The 19,097-nt window shown below is 37.5% G+C and overlaps 1 protein-coding gene across 1 annotated transcript in view; it reads left to right on the top strand.

Moving 5' to 3' along the window:
- LOC140138935 (uncharacterized) overlaps positions 1–11,464 on the top strand; it is a 28,717-nt gene extending 17,253 nt beyond the window's left edge. Inside the window, exons 10-20 of the mRNA XM_072160718.1 lie at positions 360–529; positions 3,067–3,324; positions 3,458–3,616; positions 4,469–4,525; positions 5,102–5,152; positions 5,508–5,570; positions 6,678–6,740; positions 7,815–7,877; positions 9,115–9,204; positions 9,882–9,979; positions 10,916–11,464. Coding sequence (XP_072016819.1) covers positions 360–529; positions 3,067–3,324; positions 3,458–3,616; positions 4,469–4,525; positions 5,102–5,152; positions 5,508–5,570; positions 6,678–6,740; positions 7,815–7,877; positions 9,115–9,204; positions 9,882–9,979; positions 10,916–10,937 — 1,094 coding nt within the window. The 3' untranslated portion in view covers positions 10,938–11,464. The remainder of the gene's footprint in view (positions 1–359; positions 530–3,066; positions 3,325–3,457; positions 3,617–4,468; positions 4,526–5,101; positions 5,153–5,507; positions 5,571–6,677; positions 6,741–7,814; positions 7,878–9,114; positions 9,205–9,881; positions 9,980–10,915) is intronic.
- Positions 11,465–19,097: the final 7,633 nt, after the last annotated feature.

Below are 19,097 nucleotides of genomic sequence, written 5' to 3'. Positions count from 1 at the left end.
AAATATCATTATAATAGGCACGTAGTTGTTCTTAATCCTCTACATGCTAGCCATAAACTTCAACATAAACAGTCCATGTTTTCAGGTATTTTCTCTAAATATCAAGAGTTATCTCAAGAACCACTGAGCCAATACTACGCTTGTTTGTACTAATTTTAATGCATTTTTCATGCTGATTCCATATATGGTCATGGAAATGTACATTTCTAAAAAAAACCCGAAACTTGTGATCTGCAGTCGATACCCACGTGGAGAGAGTTAATCTACTGTAATATTCAGGAATCAATGAAATCTGTTTACGCTAATAATCCATTTTGATAATTGATTCAATCGTCATTGCACATTATTTGTTAATACAGGAGCCATAATACGTGGCGAAGCCCTAACGACCGAGCAGCGCCATTATTATACACAGTTCATCCTCATGGACATATGCTTGACTAATGCCAATAGAGCTGGTGTGGTTAAGAATGCCACCGTCGACGAGTATGGAAAAATGAAACTAGTCAGAGGAAAGAAAACATTCATGGTAAGGATGCAACAGAATTATTTGAACAATGGGTCAAAAGTGTTTTTTTCTTAATGTTTTGCTCCGCACTAAGCAGGTTGAACTCATGACCTGTCCTATCCACAGTGACATCGCCCCGATATCTTCATGGCAGAAATCACCATGGTAGGTTGAATCCACCGCCACGCATGGCCATTTTGTTCCGACCTGTTTAATAGTTTTGAGACGCATAATGGGCCGAAAGACATCTGACTAAGGCTACTGACAATAGCCCGGTGACTGTCCTCGCTGTGTGTGAGTGAGCATTGTACGCCATAGGTCATCTACTTTTAGACTACCTCCACGATTGGCCTATACACTGCGCTATATAGTTCGGCACATATAAAATCAGAATTATTGTCAGTTTTTGAGTTCAAGACGCAAGCTTCTCATGATGCAGTCATGTCTACAGTAGAATTCACCACGACCCCATAAAATGCTATTAAACCAAGATAACACTCATTGAAAACAGCTCAACTGATTAAATCAGATCTTGTCTGGTTAAATCTACACGACACGTGTTTCTGTTTTACCTGTGCAATGAGCAATGAGCTGGTATTATAGTTTCAGTTGGCATGGTTGGGTGAACGATTATAAAGCGAACGAAAGCTAACAATATTGTGTGCGCTTTTGTTTACGAAATGAGACAATAGTGTGGTTATTGTTAACCAACGTTCTTGAAAATGTCCTATTACCTATAACATACACTAAAACACCAAAGTGCGAATATTTCCAAACACCTAAATTAGCTAAAAATTTAGGACATGTTACAAAACTATATTTTCTAGAATGTCAGAGTATACTTTAAATATTGGCCGGTTATTTTTCACAGTGGCGTTAACTAGGCAATTGCCTATACTTCTAACATACACTACTTGTAGAGGTCACGCGTGAATTGTGAGAGCTCTGTGTATTGTGTACAGGAAAACGGACAGTAACTGCAGTATGTTTCTCAAGACGCAAGCTAACGACTATCATATCTGTTGAATCCATATATTCAAGTGCAAGGAACCACATCTGGTTTCTTTAGACGAAATCAATTACGGGAGATATTCATAATTTTCTATCCCGGTATCCAAAGATTTTCGTCTGAATATGAAAATCGTGCATAGCACATTCACGTGTATCGATCTCGGGTATTGATTTTAGTATTTCTGCTGTACCAAGTAATTATTAGCCAGGCGATGTCGCTGTGCTATCTGTGTTATTTGTGCAATCATAGTTATATTGAACGTAATTCCGCTCTTTTCAGAGACCCTAATCGTATAGGTGCGAGTGAAATGTAAATGGACTCAGCAAAGTGTGAAATTTTTATTAAATTACGATTGTGGTCTTTAGGCATATTCTTTGATGCAGAGACACAGCGTACGTCTAGTGCAGGGCAAATCATTCAAAAATAGTTTTGACCCATCGCTATGGTAATTCATCCTGTTACATCACTACTTCTACAGTAAAATGGACACATATATGAGTGTATGCATAATTTATAAAATTATTAACAATGCACAGTATATCAATGGATTTATTTAAAAGTTTGGCGGGTTGGAACGGTGCCTAAGCTAGTGGTGTTTTTGCTCAAAATAATACGGAGAAAAATAAAGCCCACAATCAGTCGTCTTTGGGGCATTTAAATAAAGGCACTTAATTTAATGCCCACGCTGGAGTACATCTATCGTCTCATATAACACGGGCGACATCATTATTTTAAGTAAAACAACGAGGCAAAGCCGAGTTGTTTGACGCCAAAAATAATGATGTCGCGTGTTATATGAGACAATAGATGCACGACAGCGGCTAAAAACAATACCTTTATTCTCATTCTTTAACATTTTGATGAAAATAAATATATTAATCATTAAGTATACCAAATTTTAATCAAATTAAATCCTAAATTATACAAGGAATTACCTAGGGCTTAGAATCGACCAGTCCTGTTGTTGTTATGCACATTCCGATTGGTTCAAACAGCGCGTACGAGTATCGTGTCGACACGCACGCGCCAAGGTTATCAAGTGTTTTTAAAAGAATTAACACTAATACAGGTGCCAAATTTGATACATTTTACGACCATGCATCCTGATGAGCACATCACTGAATAGGCCTTTAATCTTGTGTTGTGTATGCATGTGTTTTGTATTTACATTGATTTTGTTAGCTAGTTTTGACCTCGGATTATATAATTTCAAAACCAATACAGCACTGATTTTCTAGGAATGTAACTGGGCACATACTATGTCATCAAACCACTCTAATACCTCTTTCAAAGTGACAGAGGTGTCCTCGAAGCTGGAACAGATAAATAGATATTTAGTTAGTTACTTTTAAGTAATTAAAATTAGTTAATGCTCTGCATGCTAGCCATATGCTTCAACATAGAAGTCCAAGTTTGGAGATATTTTCTCTAAATATCAAGATCTACCTTAAGAACCACCGAACCAATACTAGGCTTGTTTGTACTCATTTTAATGCATTTTTCATGCTGATTCAATTTTGACTTCGGCTTATTTATGTTGTCGCAGGTTCACAAGCACAAGACATGGAAAAAAGGGGCGGCTCCAGTGGTGTTAAACGACATTACGCGTCAGAAATTAAGCTACTACTTCAATGTCATCAGGCCAGAACTAGTTATAAGCGGACCGGATGAACACCTTCTGTTTCTGAACCGTGACGGGGGACCTGTCAAGCCCTCTGACGGTTTTCCCCGTCACTGGTTCACAGTAACGGGCGAACATAAGAAGTTCACCCCTACGCTTGTTAGACACCGGGAAGCAATCCTTGTAAGTATAACATTAACCTCTCACCTATTTTGTTAAACACGACCATTACAATTTACAAGCCGAGTTCTTTTGAAATAATTATCTCAAATAAGAACTGTCTTTAAACAATTATTTCAATTATTTTTCATGTTAGTCAGCCAAACACGTGGAGAACCGATCAGAAAGAAACAAGATAGCAAGTCTTATGTGCCATTCGATGGGAACAGCAGAAAAGTATTATGAAGGCCTCACACAAGTATCTGATGCTGTTGAAGCTTTCGACCTAATGGAGGCGAACAGAGCCAAAGAAAAGGTATTATATGTGATAGGTCATGTCTTCCATAGGGGTGGGTGGATCTCTTATGTGTCATTCGATGGGAACGGCAGAAAAGTATTATGAAGGCCTCACACAAGTTTCTGATGCTGTTGAAGCTTTCGACCTGATGGAGGCGAACAGAGCCAAAGAAAAGATATTATGAATTGAATATGAAAATAATGGGTGTAGACAGAGAGCGAACAAGTGAAGAGTTTGTGATAGAAGGACAGCAGAAGGCTGGCTATTGCAAGGACAGCTGTGCAAGGCAGGTCAAGCATGTGGAAAAGCTGAGGCCTATCCATTGACCTCAAGGTACGCCTACTATGTGCAACTTTGTTTTACATTGCTCCTTTATCATGTTTATACGGATGCAAGTTTTGGGCTATGACCACGAATGACAGGAAAACTCATGGGGCGGATCTCGAGGCTATTGATACAAGGACAAGAGAGAGTTATTCTCTCAAGTTCCAGAGATTGTACACAAGCTTAAATGTTCACAAAGGATGTTTTTGTTTGTCCGCATCGTAGCTGATTGGAATGAGCTTCCCGATGAAGTTGTGAATTCATGAACATTGGAAGCTTTCAAACAGCGCCTTCATCATCAGCATCATCAGTGTGCATCCCTTCAGAAGCTGACGTCATGTTTGCATGAGTTGCCATTTTAGTTATGTGTGGAAGTTAGTGAAATGCAGAGGGTAATCATGTCCTGCCGATACTGATACGGGTGAACATGACAAATATATCACCCGAATATATTTAATTTGAAAAATGAGTAATAATAGGCGAGTTCATAAGTTCCACTTCAAAGACTGAATCTTATACAAATTGCTCTCTTTGATTACATTTCAGAAGAGAATGGCCGACTTGGCTGATGTTAGCAGCATCGATAAGTTGAAAGACAAAGCAGTAAGTGCACATTATAATTAGTTGCAGCATGTATTAATTACATGTGCTTGTATTCAATGCTTTTACCACTCAATAGATATACTTAGTCATCAATACATACATCATTTGAGTACCTGACCGCAAGAAATATTCTATTTTTTGCGTAAAGAAAAACATACACTTTTGGTCAAGTCTGACTAAGTCAGATGTTGACATGTGCTATCTCGGGAAATCACGTGGGACTTTCTTGTTCAACAGTTTAAGATTCGTTAATCTTTGTCAAATAACACCTTATAAATGCTAATGAATCGTGGTTTGCTGCACATAATAAGCTCGGTACTTTAAAAATCCCCTAAACTTCAAAAGTTTACACACAATAATTAATGATGACACATCTATGACATTACTTGCGCCCTCTTTGACAATACATTTACTGTAAAAATTCCCGGATACTGTCACTTTTTTAATCACTTTTAAAGGACTTGGGTGGGTTTTGTATTCATGTATTCACAACATGTCGATTGTTGTTACTAGTGATAATGATGCTGCTACTACTACTACTATTAAAAATAATAATATATTTTTTTCCTTGTGAAGATGAGAAATACTGCAAGACTAGTTATTCGGAAGAACACCCGTCAAGGACAGGTAAAGTTCATATAGGTGTCAGTTTCAGTTGATTTTTACCATACAATATATACAAATAAATAATTTATTCTTATATAGCGCATTACATCAAAGACCACAAGACGCTTTACAATTAAAAACATAAGAACATAAAACATAATGCGAATAGAATAATATACATCATTAAGAAATAACAAAAATTATATCGGCACACGGTGGATATTGAACAAAAGGGATTGCACGGAAATGACATTCAAATTGAGCAAAGAACATTAACTAAGTGACGACCTAAGAACAATTTAAAGCAAAATAATTTTTAACCAGACTATGCTTGCTACGATTATAACAACTAATTCTGACATGTCTACTTCCACAGCATGTTCAGAGTGCACATAGTGCACAGAGTGTGTCATGCAGAGGCACTGCGTCTTCAAAAAAGGTAGGTCGACAGGCATCAATTTTTTACAGTTTTCTAATACGTTGGTATAAATACATTCCTACATGTACATTGATAACAGGGTATGTCCCCGGGGGGGGCACTCAAATATGACAGTGTACGCATGCGTGACCAAATTTTTTTCAAACACCCCCGAAACGAGTTTTACCCTACCAGCAAATTTAGCCCCTTAATAAGGTAATTTAATATAGAATTTACCCCCTAATGAGTTTTGGGCTGGTGAAAATGCAACAAATGTACACTTTTTGGACTCATAATTTACCAAAAATTTGAAAAGGTACCCCAAACAAGTTGTCCAGTTTCAGAAAACTACCCTTATTCTTGAAAATCAGTGTTTTTTAGACCCTAAATGCGTCACGCGCGTAACTTGCCTTGCCTAAAAATAACACCCCTTTTTACTTGTTTTTTTGGTCACGCATGCGTACAGACCATTTATGTGAGTGATCCCCCCGGGGGTATGTCTTTGAATTGTGCAGCTGATCCTGGCTGCGAAGGTTAGTTGTGGAATGCCTAGGGTATACGCTTCTATTAAAAAAGACACTGAGGTGTTTTTAAATGGTTTATGGAATTTTGGGGCCGTCGTAGTTAGCGACAACCTGCTGTGCTCTGAGGCTTATTAATCAACGTCTAGGCGTTGTGCATGTCGTAGCACACTATAAATCATTGCCTATTTTTTATGAAGCGAGTAAAGATCACTAAATAGAACAAGCAAAATCACACATGTCATAAAATCCTTTTGTTTAAAATTTGACCTAGTAGCCTATAGATTAGATGAGGTGAATACATTGTGAAATTATATCGACGCGCTTTCAAACAAGCAGATTGTCTGTTTTGTTTGTGGAAGATGTCGGCCTAAAAAGTTTGCGATGCGAAGTTTAATGCAAGAAGGCTTTGAGATTCATATTAGCTCATATCATTAGAAGACAAAAAATCCGTGATCTGTTGCCAAATCCTTAACAAAATCTCTAATAACACAGATATTTCACGGATTTTCAACCGTTTACAGATTTTTACGAAAAAAAATGTTTTCTAGTATATCCTGTAAAAATTGAACTTCTATATTTCTTATTTTATTGTTTACTCCAATAGCGTGTACAGAGTACGCCTAGTGCACAGAGTGTGCCAAACAGAGGTACCGCGTCTTCAAAAAAGGTAGGCCGACAGACATCAAACTTTTTTATACGTTGTTATAGTATATCTATGAATGGCCAAGTGGTCCAAAAACGCGCAAGATAAACGTGTAAGGTTACACGTGTAAGATTCCATCTTACACGTATAAGGTTACATCTTATACGCGTAAGATTGCATCTTATACGTGTAAGAATGAAGCGGGATTTTTAAATTGACGAATCACAGAGTAAGAAATCACAAACAACCAATCACCTCACGCGTAACAAACTTCAACCAATAATATGTAAAGACGTTTTGTGATTTGTAACACCCACGACATCTTATACGTGTAAGATTTGAATTTTAGTGATGGACGATACGTGATATTATTGGTGGCGTACCAAGGATAAGGAGAGCTCGTCACCAAAATCGTAAACGAGGTATTTTCTTAATTTGTATGAGTGCTACAATGTACTGCATTTTATGACGAATCTCTGTCAGGAATTGTTCCAACTGTTGGTCCGTCATGGTCACATTCCGATTTGTCTCACTTTTTGTCTACTTTTTTCATTTATCTGGAGTCAAGTAATACTCATATCAATTAAATATCAAGAGGTGATGGTAAAATAATCACGTTTGCGAAAACTACCGCGGTGCAGATCAATATCGAGGCTGAGATTATTCGACACTCGTCGTACCATGTCAAATCGGAATACCGTCCATCCCTAATAGGCAATTCTTACGCGTATAAGAAATGCTATGGCGAGTTTTCATTGGTCGAAGATGAATACGCGTAAGATGATAGGTTGTTTGGGGTTTAAATATGGGCTCTTTATATATGATTCGTCAATTGAAGCATCCCGCTAGATTCTAAGACGTATAAGATGCAATCTTACACGTGTAAGAGGCCATCTTACACGTGTGAGGTTACATCCTACACGTTTTTTGTATGTGTTTTCAAGATCACTAAATAGAACAAACAAAATCCTTTGTTTTAAATTAAATGAGGTGAATAAATTACGAATTTTCTCGACGCGCTTTCAAACAGGCTTGCGGTAAATGCCATCCTAAAAAGTTTAACTTATATATTCCTTATTGTAATGATTACTTTCACAGCGTGTACAGAGTACGCCTAGTGCACAGAGTGTGTCAAACAGAGGTACCGCGTCTCCAAAAAAGGTAGGCCGATAGACATCAAACTTTGACGGTTAACCAGTATTCTGAAAGGGGTATATCTTTGAATTATCCAGCTGATCCTGGCTGCGAAGGCCAATTGTAGAATGTTTAGTGTGTTCGCTTCCAAGCAGCAGAGTCCCTGAGTCGTTGTTAAATGGTTTATGGAATGATGTGGGGCTGTAGAAGTCAGCGACACTGTACGGTGTGCTGAGGCTTGTGGGTCAACGTCTAGGCGATAAATATTTCCCCTTTTATCCAATTTGACCGTTAAATAAGAATCTACTTCTTTTATTACTGATTTAATTCCGCGATTTGTTCCATTAAGCAATATCAAAGATTAATGTCACACATCTCACAACAGATATTTAGTTGGCGTAGTGGTCTTGCACAGTGCTTTTTAACCGGGAGTTCTACCGGATTCCCACCTCTGCCTGCAATTTTTTTCAAGACTGGGAAATAATAACCTGACATTCGCCGCTATAGCCAATGCTGCCCCATAGACGTCAGTACAAAACGTAACAATGACTGTCAAATTGGAACGATTTTGTTCCACACAAATTTTGACTCCGGGATTTTGACCCACTTCCCAATGTCCGACTGAGCTGCAATTTTGACGATAGTTGAATGAATGTTTGAACTTGCTGCATCTACATTGACAGCTATGTTAATTAATTTTTGTGGGAATTAGAACTTTGCGTTTTCCCCGAATTTTCAAGGTCCTTTGGACATTGCGTGTGCACGTACAGGTCTCGAGATTGATTTTGTCGACACTGTGCCTATTGTTCTGTGCAGCCATTGAACAACCCTATTAATCCAAGCATATCATGCACTTTGAGTTTACACTTTTTAGGAATCTATGGCCCTGAAGTGATATGTGCTAGTGTCATTGGATATTGTTAAAAGGCAATAAGGTGTGTAATTGCAATATTTCCTCTGAATAGGAAAGACTCTCTACATCGAACCATGGATGCTGGTGGTTCGAATTTGGGGAAGGTATCTTCCAAACCCAGTTCCAAATGGTGGATTTTAAATGGAATAGCCCAATGGTGGCGTGAGTTCGAGCACCCGCAGTCCTCTAATTTGTTATGCGGTGACATTTTACAATCGTTTATAATGTGGTCTGGAGAGTGCTATTAATTGAAGATAAGTACAATTTTGTCAAACTATATAGATGTGAAGCATGTCTATAGTAAGTGAGTGTAAACTACAAATAAAGTTTCATGATTTTTATTCCACACAGAAACGAGGACAATTTGGAAAAATCTTACCTGACATAATGAGAGAGTTTGGAGACACAATCAGGGCCAATAAACGTGTTGGCAAGGTGGAGGTAAGAAACGATTGGGAAATCCAGAACTCCCAATAATCGTTTGTAAAACATTATTGTATCATGTTTAAAGTGAAACAGAAGTTAATATAACAACCATAAATACAAAACTATCATTTTGGCATTAAAAAGAGTATAATATTATAGACATTGAGCCAAATCTGTGTTAATTTGATTGTGTTCGGTTGTTGGTCTATCACCATTTTGTCAAATCTTCTCAGGGTTGTTACCATTTGTTTGTTAATTTGTTTGTTTGCTTGAGTGCGATAGTACCCTCGTATTTTCCTTGAGTAACTGTCATTGGGCGCTTGCGATGTGGTAGTTAAAATATCCGACATCTCAGTCTGGTGATGGTGCAGTTGACCAATTAAATAACAGGATTACCTAATGAATATTTATGGGGTATGGGGTATGATAACATTGATTATGAATATGTAGCAGGTGCGTAACCAGACTGGCTGTTCCGAGGGGGCAAGAAACCTGTCATTGAGAAATCTGTCCCGATTAAAAGGGTATCAAAAAAGATCGGATCTACCCTAAAAAATAAGTTTCATCTTTTCTGTCCCAATTTTGCCCGATTTTTTCCGAGGGGAAGTCTAACCCACTACCACTGGTTACGCCACTGATATGCAGCCAATATACCAGCCCTAATTGTATGCCAAAATATTTTTTCACATCAGGTGCGACTCTGGTGGGAACAATTCGGTAGGAGTAGTACAGGGTCGGAATTTACATCACAACAGGTTTACGACTACATTCGTTTATCGCTACAGAAAAAGTAAGTGTATAGACATTTCATAATTTTTATTCAATCATAGATCATTTTCTTAATGCCAACTTCATCCATGTGCCCTAATTTTGCGTTTACATGTTCGAATTTACTATTTTCTAATTGTGTGAAACTATCAAATTACAAGGGGTGGTCCGGAAGTGCCCTGTATATATTGCATGCACTCACCCGCTGAAGCAGTAGTATTTTGTAACATTCAGGGCGGTTAGGGTTTTAATTAATGTAGACTATGCCCTAGTCAATTTTGAGAAGTAAAACTTACGTAGAGTTTAGGGCGGCTAGATGAACTCAAACTGCTTCGGCCCAACACAAACCACTGTGTCTTCCATTCAGCGAGCGGGAATGGGCAACACAGAAGATACCTCCAACCCAAAGTAAGTGAGTAAAGATTGACCCAAGTTAATATTCAATAAACAAATAACAATAAAATAAAAATAAATAAATAAATAAATAAATAAATAGTCCCGATATGGCATAAACAGTTTCTACAGGTGTTTCTTGGAGAACTTTTCCGTTGAAATTATAATTTGTTTAACACTTTAATTCTTGGACCAAGCAAGATTGAATAATGTATGCAATTACATTATAAGATGTTTTGGGTTCAGACTTGTATGGTAAAGGTTTGTTTTGAATCCTGATTTAGAGTTCAAATTCAGTGTTTAGTTATCTCTTGATAAAATAGGGGATACATGTTTATCAGTTATCATTTGGTTGTTGATAGAACCAAATTGTGTTTTCAGGTTGCTTATTATCGAATCGAGTTTTTTTAAAGGTCCACAATCGACTTAATGTACCTGTTTTTAAAATACTTTTCGTGTGCCAGACTTAGAAATCCTCTTTTCCCACAAACCCGTCTAGTTAAAAAACCTGTTTGAGAGAATATTCATAACTCTTTATATATTTATTGTTTCTTTTCATTTGCAGATCTTCATTGAAGCAGAACTGAAGACATGAATATCTGACATGACACGAATGCAAACTTAACCCCCGAGCACTACCTGCTGATCTAATCTTGCCTTTGATTGGTCAATTACATGATATTTTCACTTTAATCACCAATCAAAATGGACCTTTCCAAATAATTCACCCGATTTTTTTTGCGTGGTGAAATTATTCTAATAATGTTGCTGATTGAGCCAATTGATAATGAAAAATTCTTTTTGGCCAATCGGCAGGTAGTTCTCACGGGGTTTGAAGCATTGTTTATTGATTACTTGAATGAGAACTTGATAGAAACTAATTTTAATACTAGTAACATATTTTATAGAATGAATAGCACCAATTTGTGTGACTTTGTTATCGTAGCATGTTGCTTTAATTTAAACAATTCTCCCGATTCACAGTACAGTGCACCACCAACGACCGACATGCTTATAGAGAGATTTAACGCATTGCATGGTGGGAAATTTTCGACATCCAAAGCCCGCGTATAATGCGATTACAACACTGGAACATACTGGGTGTTTAAATGTCAATATGTTCGCCAAAAGTAATGTTCACCAAATGCACCCGTATTTCAAACACATACCACAAAGTAATTACCCCTCCCCCCTGTGAAAGACAATTAATCCACAACGGTTTGTAGTGGGCTAAAGCGGAATTAGTTTCTGCGCATTATGACACCACATTTGTTGTGCACAATGACCCAAATATTGATGTCACAGCTTACGTTCATTTACATTATAGTGACCCAAGGTTTGAAAGTTGCAGCAAAGTCCTATTGGCTGTATTTTGTGTCCATGGAAGGAAGTGTTTTTGTGAGTATTCCTTTTGTGGAAGCTGAAAACATGTGATAATCAACATAAAGATGTCTATATTTGTTCTGACCAAAAGGGTCTTAAATGACCTGCGTATTTTCTGTGCATTACAAATGTTATTGTGCAATAGCTTACCGAAGTTTGCAATCAATGTTTACCCATAATTAATATATATTAAGTATTATATAGATGCTAAAGTGCAATGTTATTGTTATAATATGTGCAATTGTGTAAAATTAGTATTTTGCATGAAGTGAATTTACGATTTTGATATTTTAAAATTTAGTGTTCGTAATTTCTAAATATTTGACATTTATCTTGTGAAAGTGTCAAATTTGACGATATACTTAGGGTACAAGTTTATACTTTTTTGATGTGAAAATTTAATGTTAAGTATTTCTTAGTTATACTGGCGTATATTGATAGTTTTACCATTGTCTTGATTTTGTTAAATGTATATAACTGATAATAACATTTGTTGAGGAGAACCCCCTCAAAAAAATTTTAATTCAGGATTTTACACGACTGTTATGTGCTTTAATTAGTAAACAAAGTGTAGATACTCTGCAAAAATCATTGAAGACTTTAGGTGCCTCAGTTTTGCCAAAATCCGAGATTTTGAATAAAACGTTGTCCCAATAACTCTCTGTTCATGATCTTCCATGTAGATGGCCTACATTGTCGGAGAAAGCGGTAGGCCCCATGGCCGCACCGTGTAACAAAATACTGTTTTAGACAAGCTCCAAAGATGCTTACTATCTGGTCAGGTGATAATTCAGTTCTTTCGCCGAGTACGCTGTCTTGTTCTAGGCGAGAGCGTACAATCAAGGATTCTCGAGTACTAATATACTATAGGATACACCACTCGTTTGCGCAAATGAAGTCAGTCATTCAGCCTATGCGCCGTGATGGCAAAGCTGTGTAGGAGTGTATTAACTGTGGAAGAGATGATGCAATGTTTACGTCATCGTTTCAAAAAAAATTAAATGGCGAAAAACGGCGAACATTTGGTCGAATCTTTCTATTACTATCATATCGTGAAAAAACCAAATAGCTGAGGAGTTAGCTCAATATGCTAGGAAAATATTCTGTTCGATGACCCTATGACGAGACTGGCTAAATAAGCTGTATTTTTGCTAGAAAAGGTCCGAAAAATTGGCAGTCGATGTTCGTCATTTTGGATAAATTTGGTGTACTGAAAATGCCCAGCAACTGTCAATCAAATACGAACTTGTCAATTGAATATAGGATAAGTCTGTTCCACCCTGGCAGAAGTACGCACAACGTTGTTGTGCGTAAATTTTAGGCTAATGTGCCTGAGCGTTACCAGGACGTTACTAGGTGTACTGAAAAAGCCTAGCAACTGTCACTCAAACTGCCGATGTGTCAATTAAGTTGCCGCAAAGTGACTTCAATTTTTATACAGGGTTTGAATACGAGTGTCACAGCCCTGGTACAATCCTAAGTGCTTAGTAGACTGAGACAAATTGAATAAAGCACTGATGTCATATGATCTCAACTCTTCATCCTCCTCCACTCTTTAGTCTTTGATAAGTTCGACAAACTGCTGCGAATTGGAAATGTGAAGTTTGTTTTTCCGACGAGAGGTGATAAAATGTCCGCTACTAATTTGGAACAGTTGAACGTGATGGAACCAATGCAACTGACTATCGGTAGCAAAGGAGTGTTGGGTTTGGGCACCTTAGGTAGTTTATAAAACTTAGAGGAATTTTAGCAGTTGAGTATAATTTGCGATACTCGACTCTGTTTATGGCACCTTCATTTTCAATGTCATGCAGTACTGACACAATATTTTTCTTGTATATGGAGGAGGGATCCCGCTGTCCTAACGTTTTGTATGTACTGGTGTCCCCAAGCAAAGCTTTCACACTTTTGGCGATATTCAGTGGTGTCCAAAATCGCGACCTGATACAGTCACTCACTCGCTGATGAAAGATGGAGTACCATCTGAAAATTCCGAGGTAGGAATTAATTCCGTGTGTTTGGATCAAAAGTTTAAATCAAAATCACGATGTATACCAACACAGATGAACTTTCAAAAACAAACATAGTTAAAGGGGTTTTCTTCTTGCTGTACTTGTAAGTAGCTTTTGATATATCGTTATATAATCTTTTTGATGTATCGTTATGCTCGGCCATGTAAATATGGACACCTGGTAAAGAAGAAATAAACAAAGAAACGAACAAACCTATTAGTAAACAAAACATATACCCAACACATTATATTTCATGTAAATTATTCACGTAAAATGAATAGCGTCACCTCTTTTCTGAAAATATTCACATCTTGAAGACCATCACAAGAAAGTAATGAATATGCAAATAAAGCAAATTCCCATTGCCAACGTGGGAACATGTGTACTTGTAGCCCAAAAATTTGAAGAAACGTCCAAAGACAAGGAATTAATTCCTACCTCGGAATTTTCAGATGGTACTCCGTCTTTCATCAGCGAGTGGTGTATCAGGTAGTGATCTTATTTACATTTGACCTGATACCAGACTCGTAGACCCCTGAAAGTTTGAACCGGTCCGTCTTTGCTGAGAGATGGTTGGTTGGCTTTGATGTGAACTGCTTCTTTGACTCCACGTTGGAGCCACCTGATGCCCCTGTCAAGTATGTGAACTTTGTCCAAGTCCACGAAATGTCCAGGAGACTCGATGTGAATATGGTTAGATACTTCAGATGCTGTACTACAAGGCCATTTATGTTCATAAAACCGTGTTTTCAAAGAGCGTTCAGTTTCACCAATATAGGCTTCTTTGCACTGTCCGGTTACAGTTTTGCTCTGGCACGGGATGTAATATACCGGACCTGTAATGTTCTTCTTATCTGTCTTGTCCTTGGATAATAGAAGGATGTGTCTCAGTGTGCGGGTGGGTTTAAAGAACACGCTAACACCGTGATTGATAAATATCCTACTAATAGCTTCAGATGTGCCTTTAATGTAGGGTAGCACTGCGTGGCCTTTATTTTGCCGTTTATCGCTCAAATCGCACGTTTTGTGAGTTTTGGTTGAGTATGTGAGTTCACATGTGATATTGTATCCTTGTGATCCTGGTGACTACGGTATCGGCCCTATGGTACAAAGTTTGGATGAATCCAAGTTTGTGATCAAGGGGGTAATTATAGGCGAATTAAGATATTGATGAGTGTGTGTGCTTTTGCGATTAATAGTGACTTTGGTGGAAATGTCTGCTTGGATAACGATGAGCGTATCTAGAAAAGCCAGCGAGTTATTCTCTTCTCCTTCGGTGTTAAATTGAATGCCTATCCAGGAAATTCAAATGGTCGGCGAATTCTTGAGAGTGACACTTCTGAAGTTTACAATGGATGACATCTACATTGCGAAACTACCACGGGGGGGTGTTGTCTCAATACCTCTCTGTCCATGATCTTCCATGTAGATGTCGCACATTGTCGGAGAAAGCGGAAGACCCCACATTGTCGGAGAAAGCGGAAGGCCCCATTGCCGCACCGTGTAACTGTTCATAATATTCTCCATTGTAGACAAAATACTGTTTTAGACAAGCTTCAAAGAGTCTTACTATCTGGTCAGGTGATAATTCAGTTCTTTCGCCGAGTACGCTGTCCTGTTCTAGGCGAGAGCGTACAATCCTAAGTGCTTAGTAGACTGAGACAAATTGAATAAAGCACTGACGTCATATGATCTCAACTCTTCATCCTCATCCACTCTTTGGTCTTTGATAAGTTCGACAAACTGCTGCGAATTGGAAATGTGAAGTTTGTTTTTCCGACGAGAGGTGATAAAATGTCCGCTACTAATTTGGAACAGTTGTACGGGATGGAACCAATGCAACTGACTATTGGGCGCAAAGGAGTTTTGGGTCTGTGCACCTTAGGTACAGGGTGTCCCAAAAAAGGCCCCTCATTGCGCCCTATTTTTCTCCTATTTTTGAAAAGCTGATTAAATATATTTTGGTATGTAAAGAAACCTTTAATCGTTAGCTTTAATAAACCAAAACAATTATTTCAATCGGCTCATAACTTTTGAAGATATGTTCTTTTGAATAAAAGTACCCGTTTTTCACTCTGTCCACGGATAGCAAACATAGTGGTTGGGATGGCTCATGCTGTGGAGTGGCCTGCACGATCACCAGACCTCATACCACTTAATTTTTTTCCTTTGTGGCAAAATCCAAGATCTTCGCAAACGTTTACTGAATTCATTTGCAAGTATCCGGCGCAAAAGGGTGGTACCCAACGCAATTGATGCAATGAGGAACAGGGCTGAAACCTGTATTCGCCAATTAAAAGGAGGCAACCAGGTAGAGGGCAGAGCAGCACAGTAAAATCACTTCAGAAGAACCAAAGACAACTACCTTTTATCCTAAAAGAGAAATGACGTATGTTGTAAATGAAAAAAAGAAAGCAAGAAACAACAAAGTCAGAAAGTAAGAAACGTAATAAAACTAAAGGCATAAATAACCAAGAAAAAATAAGTAATTGCAAGTAAAGCAAAAGAAGTCCCATTCGGCATCCATTTTAAATTAAATTAATGGCACTATTAACAAAAAATAAAGCCCATCCGATAAATAAAGTTATTTTATAAAGTTATCATTGAGGAATGTTGATATTCATGCATGGTATGTGTACTCCTTTTCAATCTTTGAAGTAGCCAAACCTTCTAAATGGGTACATTTCTTTAAAAGAACATATCTTCAAAAGTTGTGAGCCAATTGATATAATTGTTTTGGTTTATTAAAGCTAACGATGAAAGGTTTCTTTACATACCAAAATATATTTAATCAGCTTTTCAGAAATAGGAGAAAAAGAGGGCGCAATGAGGGGCCTCTTTTTTGGGACACACTGTAGTTCATAAAACTTAGGGTAATTTTAGCAGTTGGGTACAATTTGCGATACTCGACTCTGTTTATGGCACCTTCATTTTCAATGTCCTGCAGTACTGACACAATATTTTTGGTGGGATCCCGTTGTTCTAACTTTTTGTATGTACTGGTGTCCCCAAGCAAAGCTTTCACACTTTTGATAATATTCAGTGGTGTCCAAAATCACGACCTGATACAGTCACTCACTCGCTGATGAAAGATGGTTTACCATCTGAAAATTCCGAGGTAGGAATTAATTCCGTGTGTTTGGATATAAAGTTTAAATCAAAATCACGATTTATACCAACACAGATGAACTTTCAAAAACAAACAAACATATTAATAAGTTAAAGGGGTTTTCTTCTTGCTGTACTTGTAAGTAGCTTTTGATATATCGTTATATAGTCTTTTTGATGTATCGTTATGCTCGGCCATGTAAATATGGACACCTGGTAAAGAAGAAATAAACAAACAAAGAAACGAACAAACCTATTAGTAAACAAAACATATACCCAGCACATTATATTTCATGTAATTTATTCACGTAAAATGAATAGCGTCACCTCTTTTCTGAAAATATTCACATCTTGAAGACCATCACAAGAAAGTAATGAATATGCAAATAAAGCAAATTCCTATTGCCAACTTGGGAACATTTATACTTGTAGCCCAAAAATTTGAAGAAACCTTCACGATGCTCTTTAATTTATCTCAGAACTGTCAACTTTAAATTGGCTAGACATTTCATCTATTAGTATGAATTATGAATACCGGTCCGGGTTTCGAGAATCTTTCTCCACTGACTCTTGCCTCATTCATCTGTTAGACTTCATCAAATGCCAATCAATTTTTATTTTTAATGTATTTTTTAGTTTACCCGCAGGGCTACAAAGAGCCACTAACCGCGAAATATGGATATCCAACAAGCTTAAAAGTCGAGGACAGAGCTTAAAGGCATATATTGGAATGTCATATTTCCCTGGGTAAGACCTTACACCAGGCCAGCCCATGGCCAGAGGGTAACATGAGTAGGTTTGTTTCACCTTGAAGGCAAGGATAGTCTTGCTAATATGGGCTAACTTTCCCTAGGCATTCAATATGCCATGAATTAGTAGGACTACAACTGGTATCTACTGTTCAGTTTATACTCCTATTTCCACATCTGTTAATTTTATATGGGCCTTTAAGAATGAGGGAAAGTTAGGTAAAACAAGAACCACAAACCGCGAAATATGGATATCCCACAAGCTTAAAAGTAGAATATAATATTATGTGGTGTCAAATTATATTAAGGTTACTGTTTTACATTTTGGTTACTCTTACTTTCTTGTCCTGCGGGGCCCTTACATTGGGGTCTCACTTGGAGTGTTTAGTCGTCGTATGTGAGTCGCCAGCCTCGGAACTGCCGACCCTGCGACCTTGTCCGACTTGCACTACTATCATCTTTATTTCGACAATTGCAACCTAATTTTTTTTGTACCTGGCTGGGCGAATAATTTACATTAATTATTTAGCATATATGTGGGCAATTTAACACTCAGATAAAAAAACGCCCTTCATTGGGTCTAACTTAGGGCCTATTCCAGTGAAAGCCAAAATAAATCTAAAATAATAAAGCAACATAATTCATAGAGTGTAACTTTAAGATGGCAACAATCAAACATTCTGTTTATCACAATTCTGTTTATTTTTTAGACCAATCAAACCAATATATGGGTGTAGTACGCCCTTAAGAAACGTAAAACCTCAAAATTGATAACCTGCCCAAAAGTGTCTCCTTTTGAAATGGCACGTCACATTTGTAAATGTGATAATGTACTTACACAAAATAAGTGCGAGACTGATTTGCTGATGTTCTCTTGACATAACCCAATAGCCTATATCTAATGTCTAATAATCTTTTTAACTTTGTGCGCATTGTTTACTCTATTATCTTGTTTACAATTTATTTTGATAATTATTAATAATGACCTATGACCGGCTAGTCAAATAATGAGCCACGCATTATACATGTTATATTAAAACACAGGTAGTGCTGTATTGAGTGTGTACATTTACTCACGAGGGATTCCAGGTGTAAACATTACTATTTTCTCGCTAATTTTTACTAACTTTCTTGTCGAGGTGTGCGCGGCGGCCTCATTCTTGCGCACTGACAAACTGTCATCGTTATAGTACTGACAAAAGCGCGGGCTAGAAAGTTGTAGCAGACGACAAGTGGCTATTGCAGACTACGTCTTCAAGGAATCTCACTTATGCAATTTTGCGCAATGCTTAATTTACAATAGCAGTTGTCTTCAACAGCTTAAGATGATTACTTTTCTTCACTAGACTTTACTATTGACTACTTATCTTTGAAAACGACTGGAAAGCAGCACTATTTAACTATCGTTTTATGTAACAGTGTTTGCTTCTCATCCGGATCGTATAGTAGTAAATTGAAACATTGGCAGACAATATCTTTGAAAATTAGTTTCAAA

Source organism: Amphiura filiformis, chromosome 18, assembly GCF_039555335.1.
Source record: "Amphiura filiformis chromosome 18, Afil_fr2py, whole genome shotgun sequence".
NCBI classification, from domain to species: domain Eukaryota; kingdom Metazoa; phylum Echinodermata; class Ophiuroidea; order Amphilepidida; family Amphiuridae; genus Amphiura; species Amphiura filiformis.
This window is presented reverse-complemented; position numbering and strand designations above follow the sequence as displayed.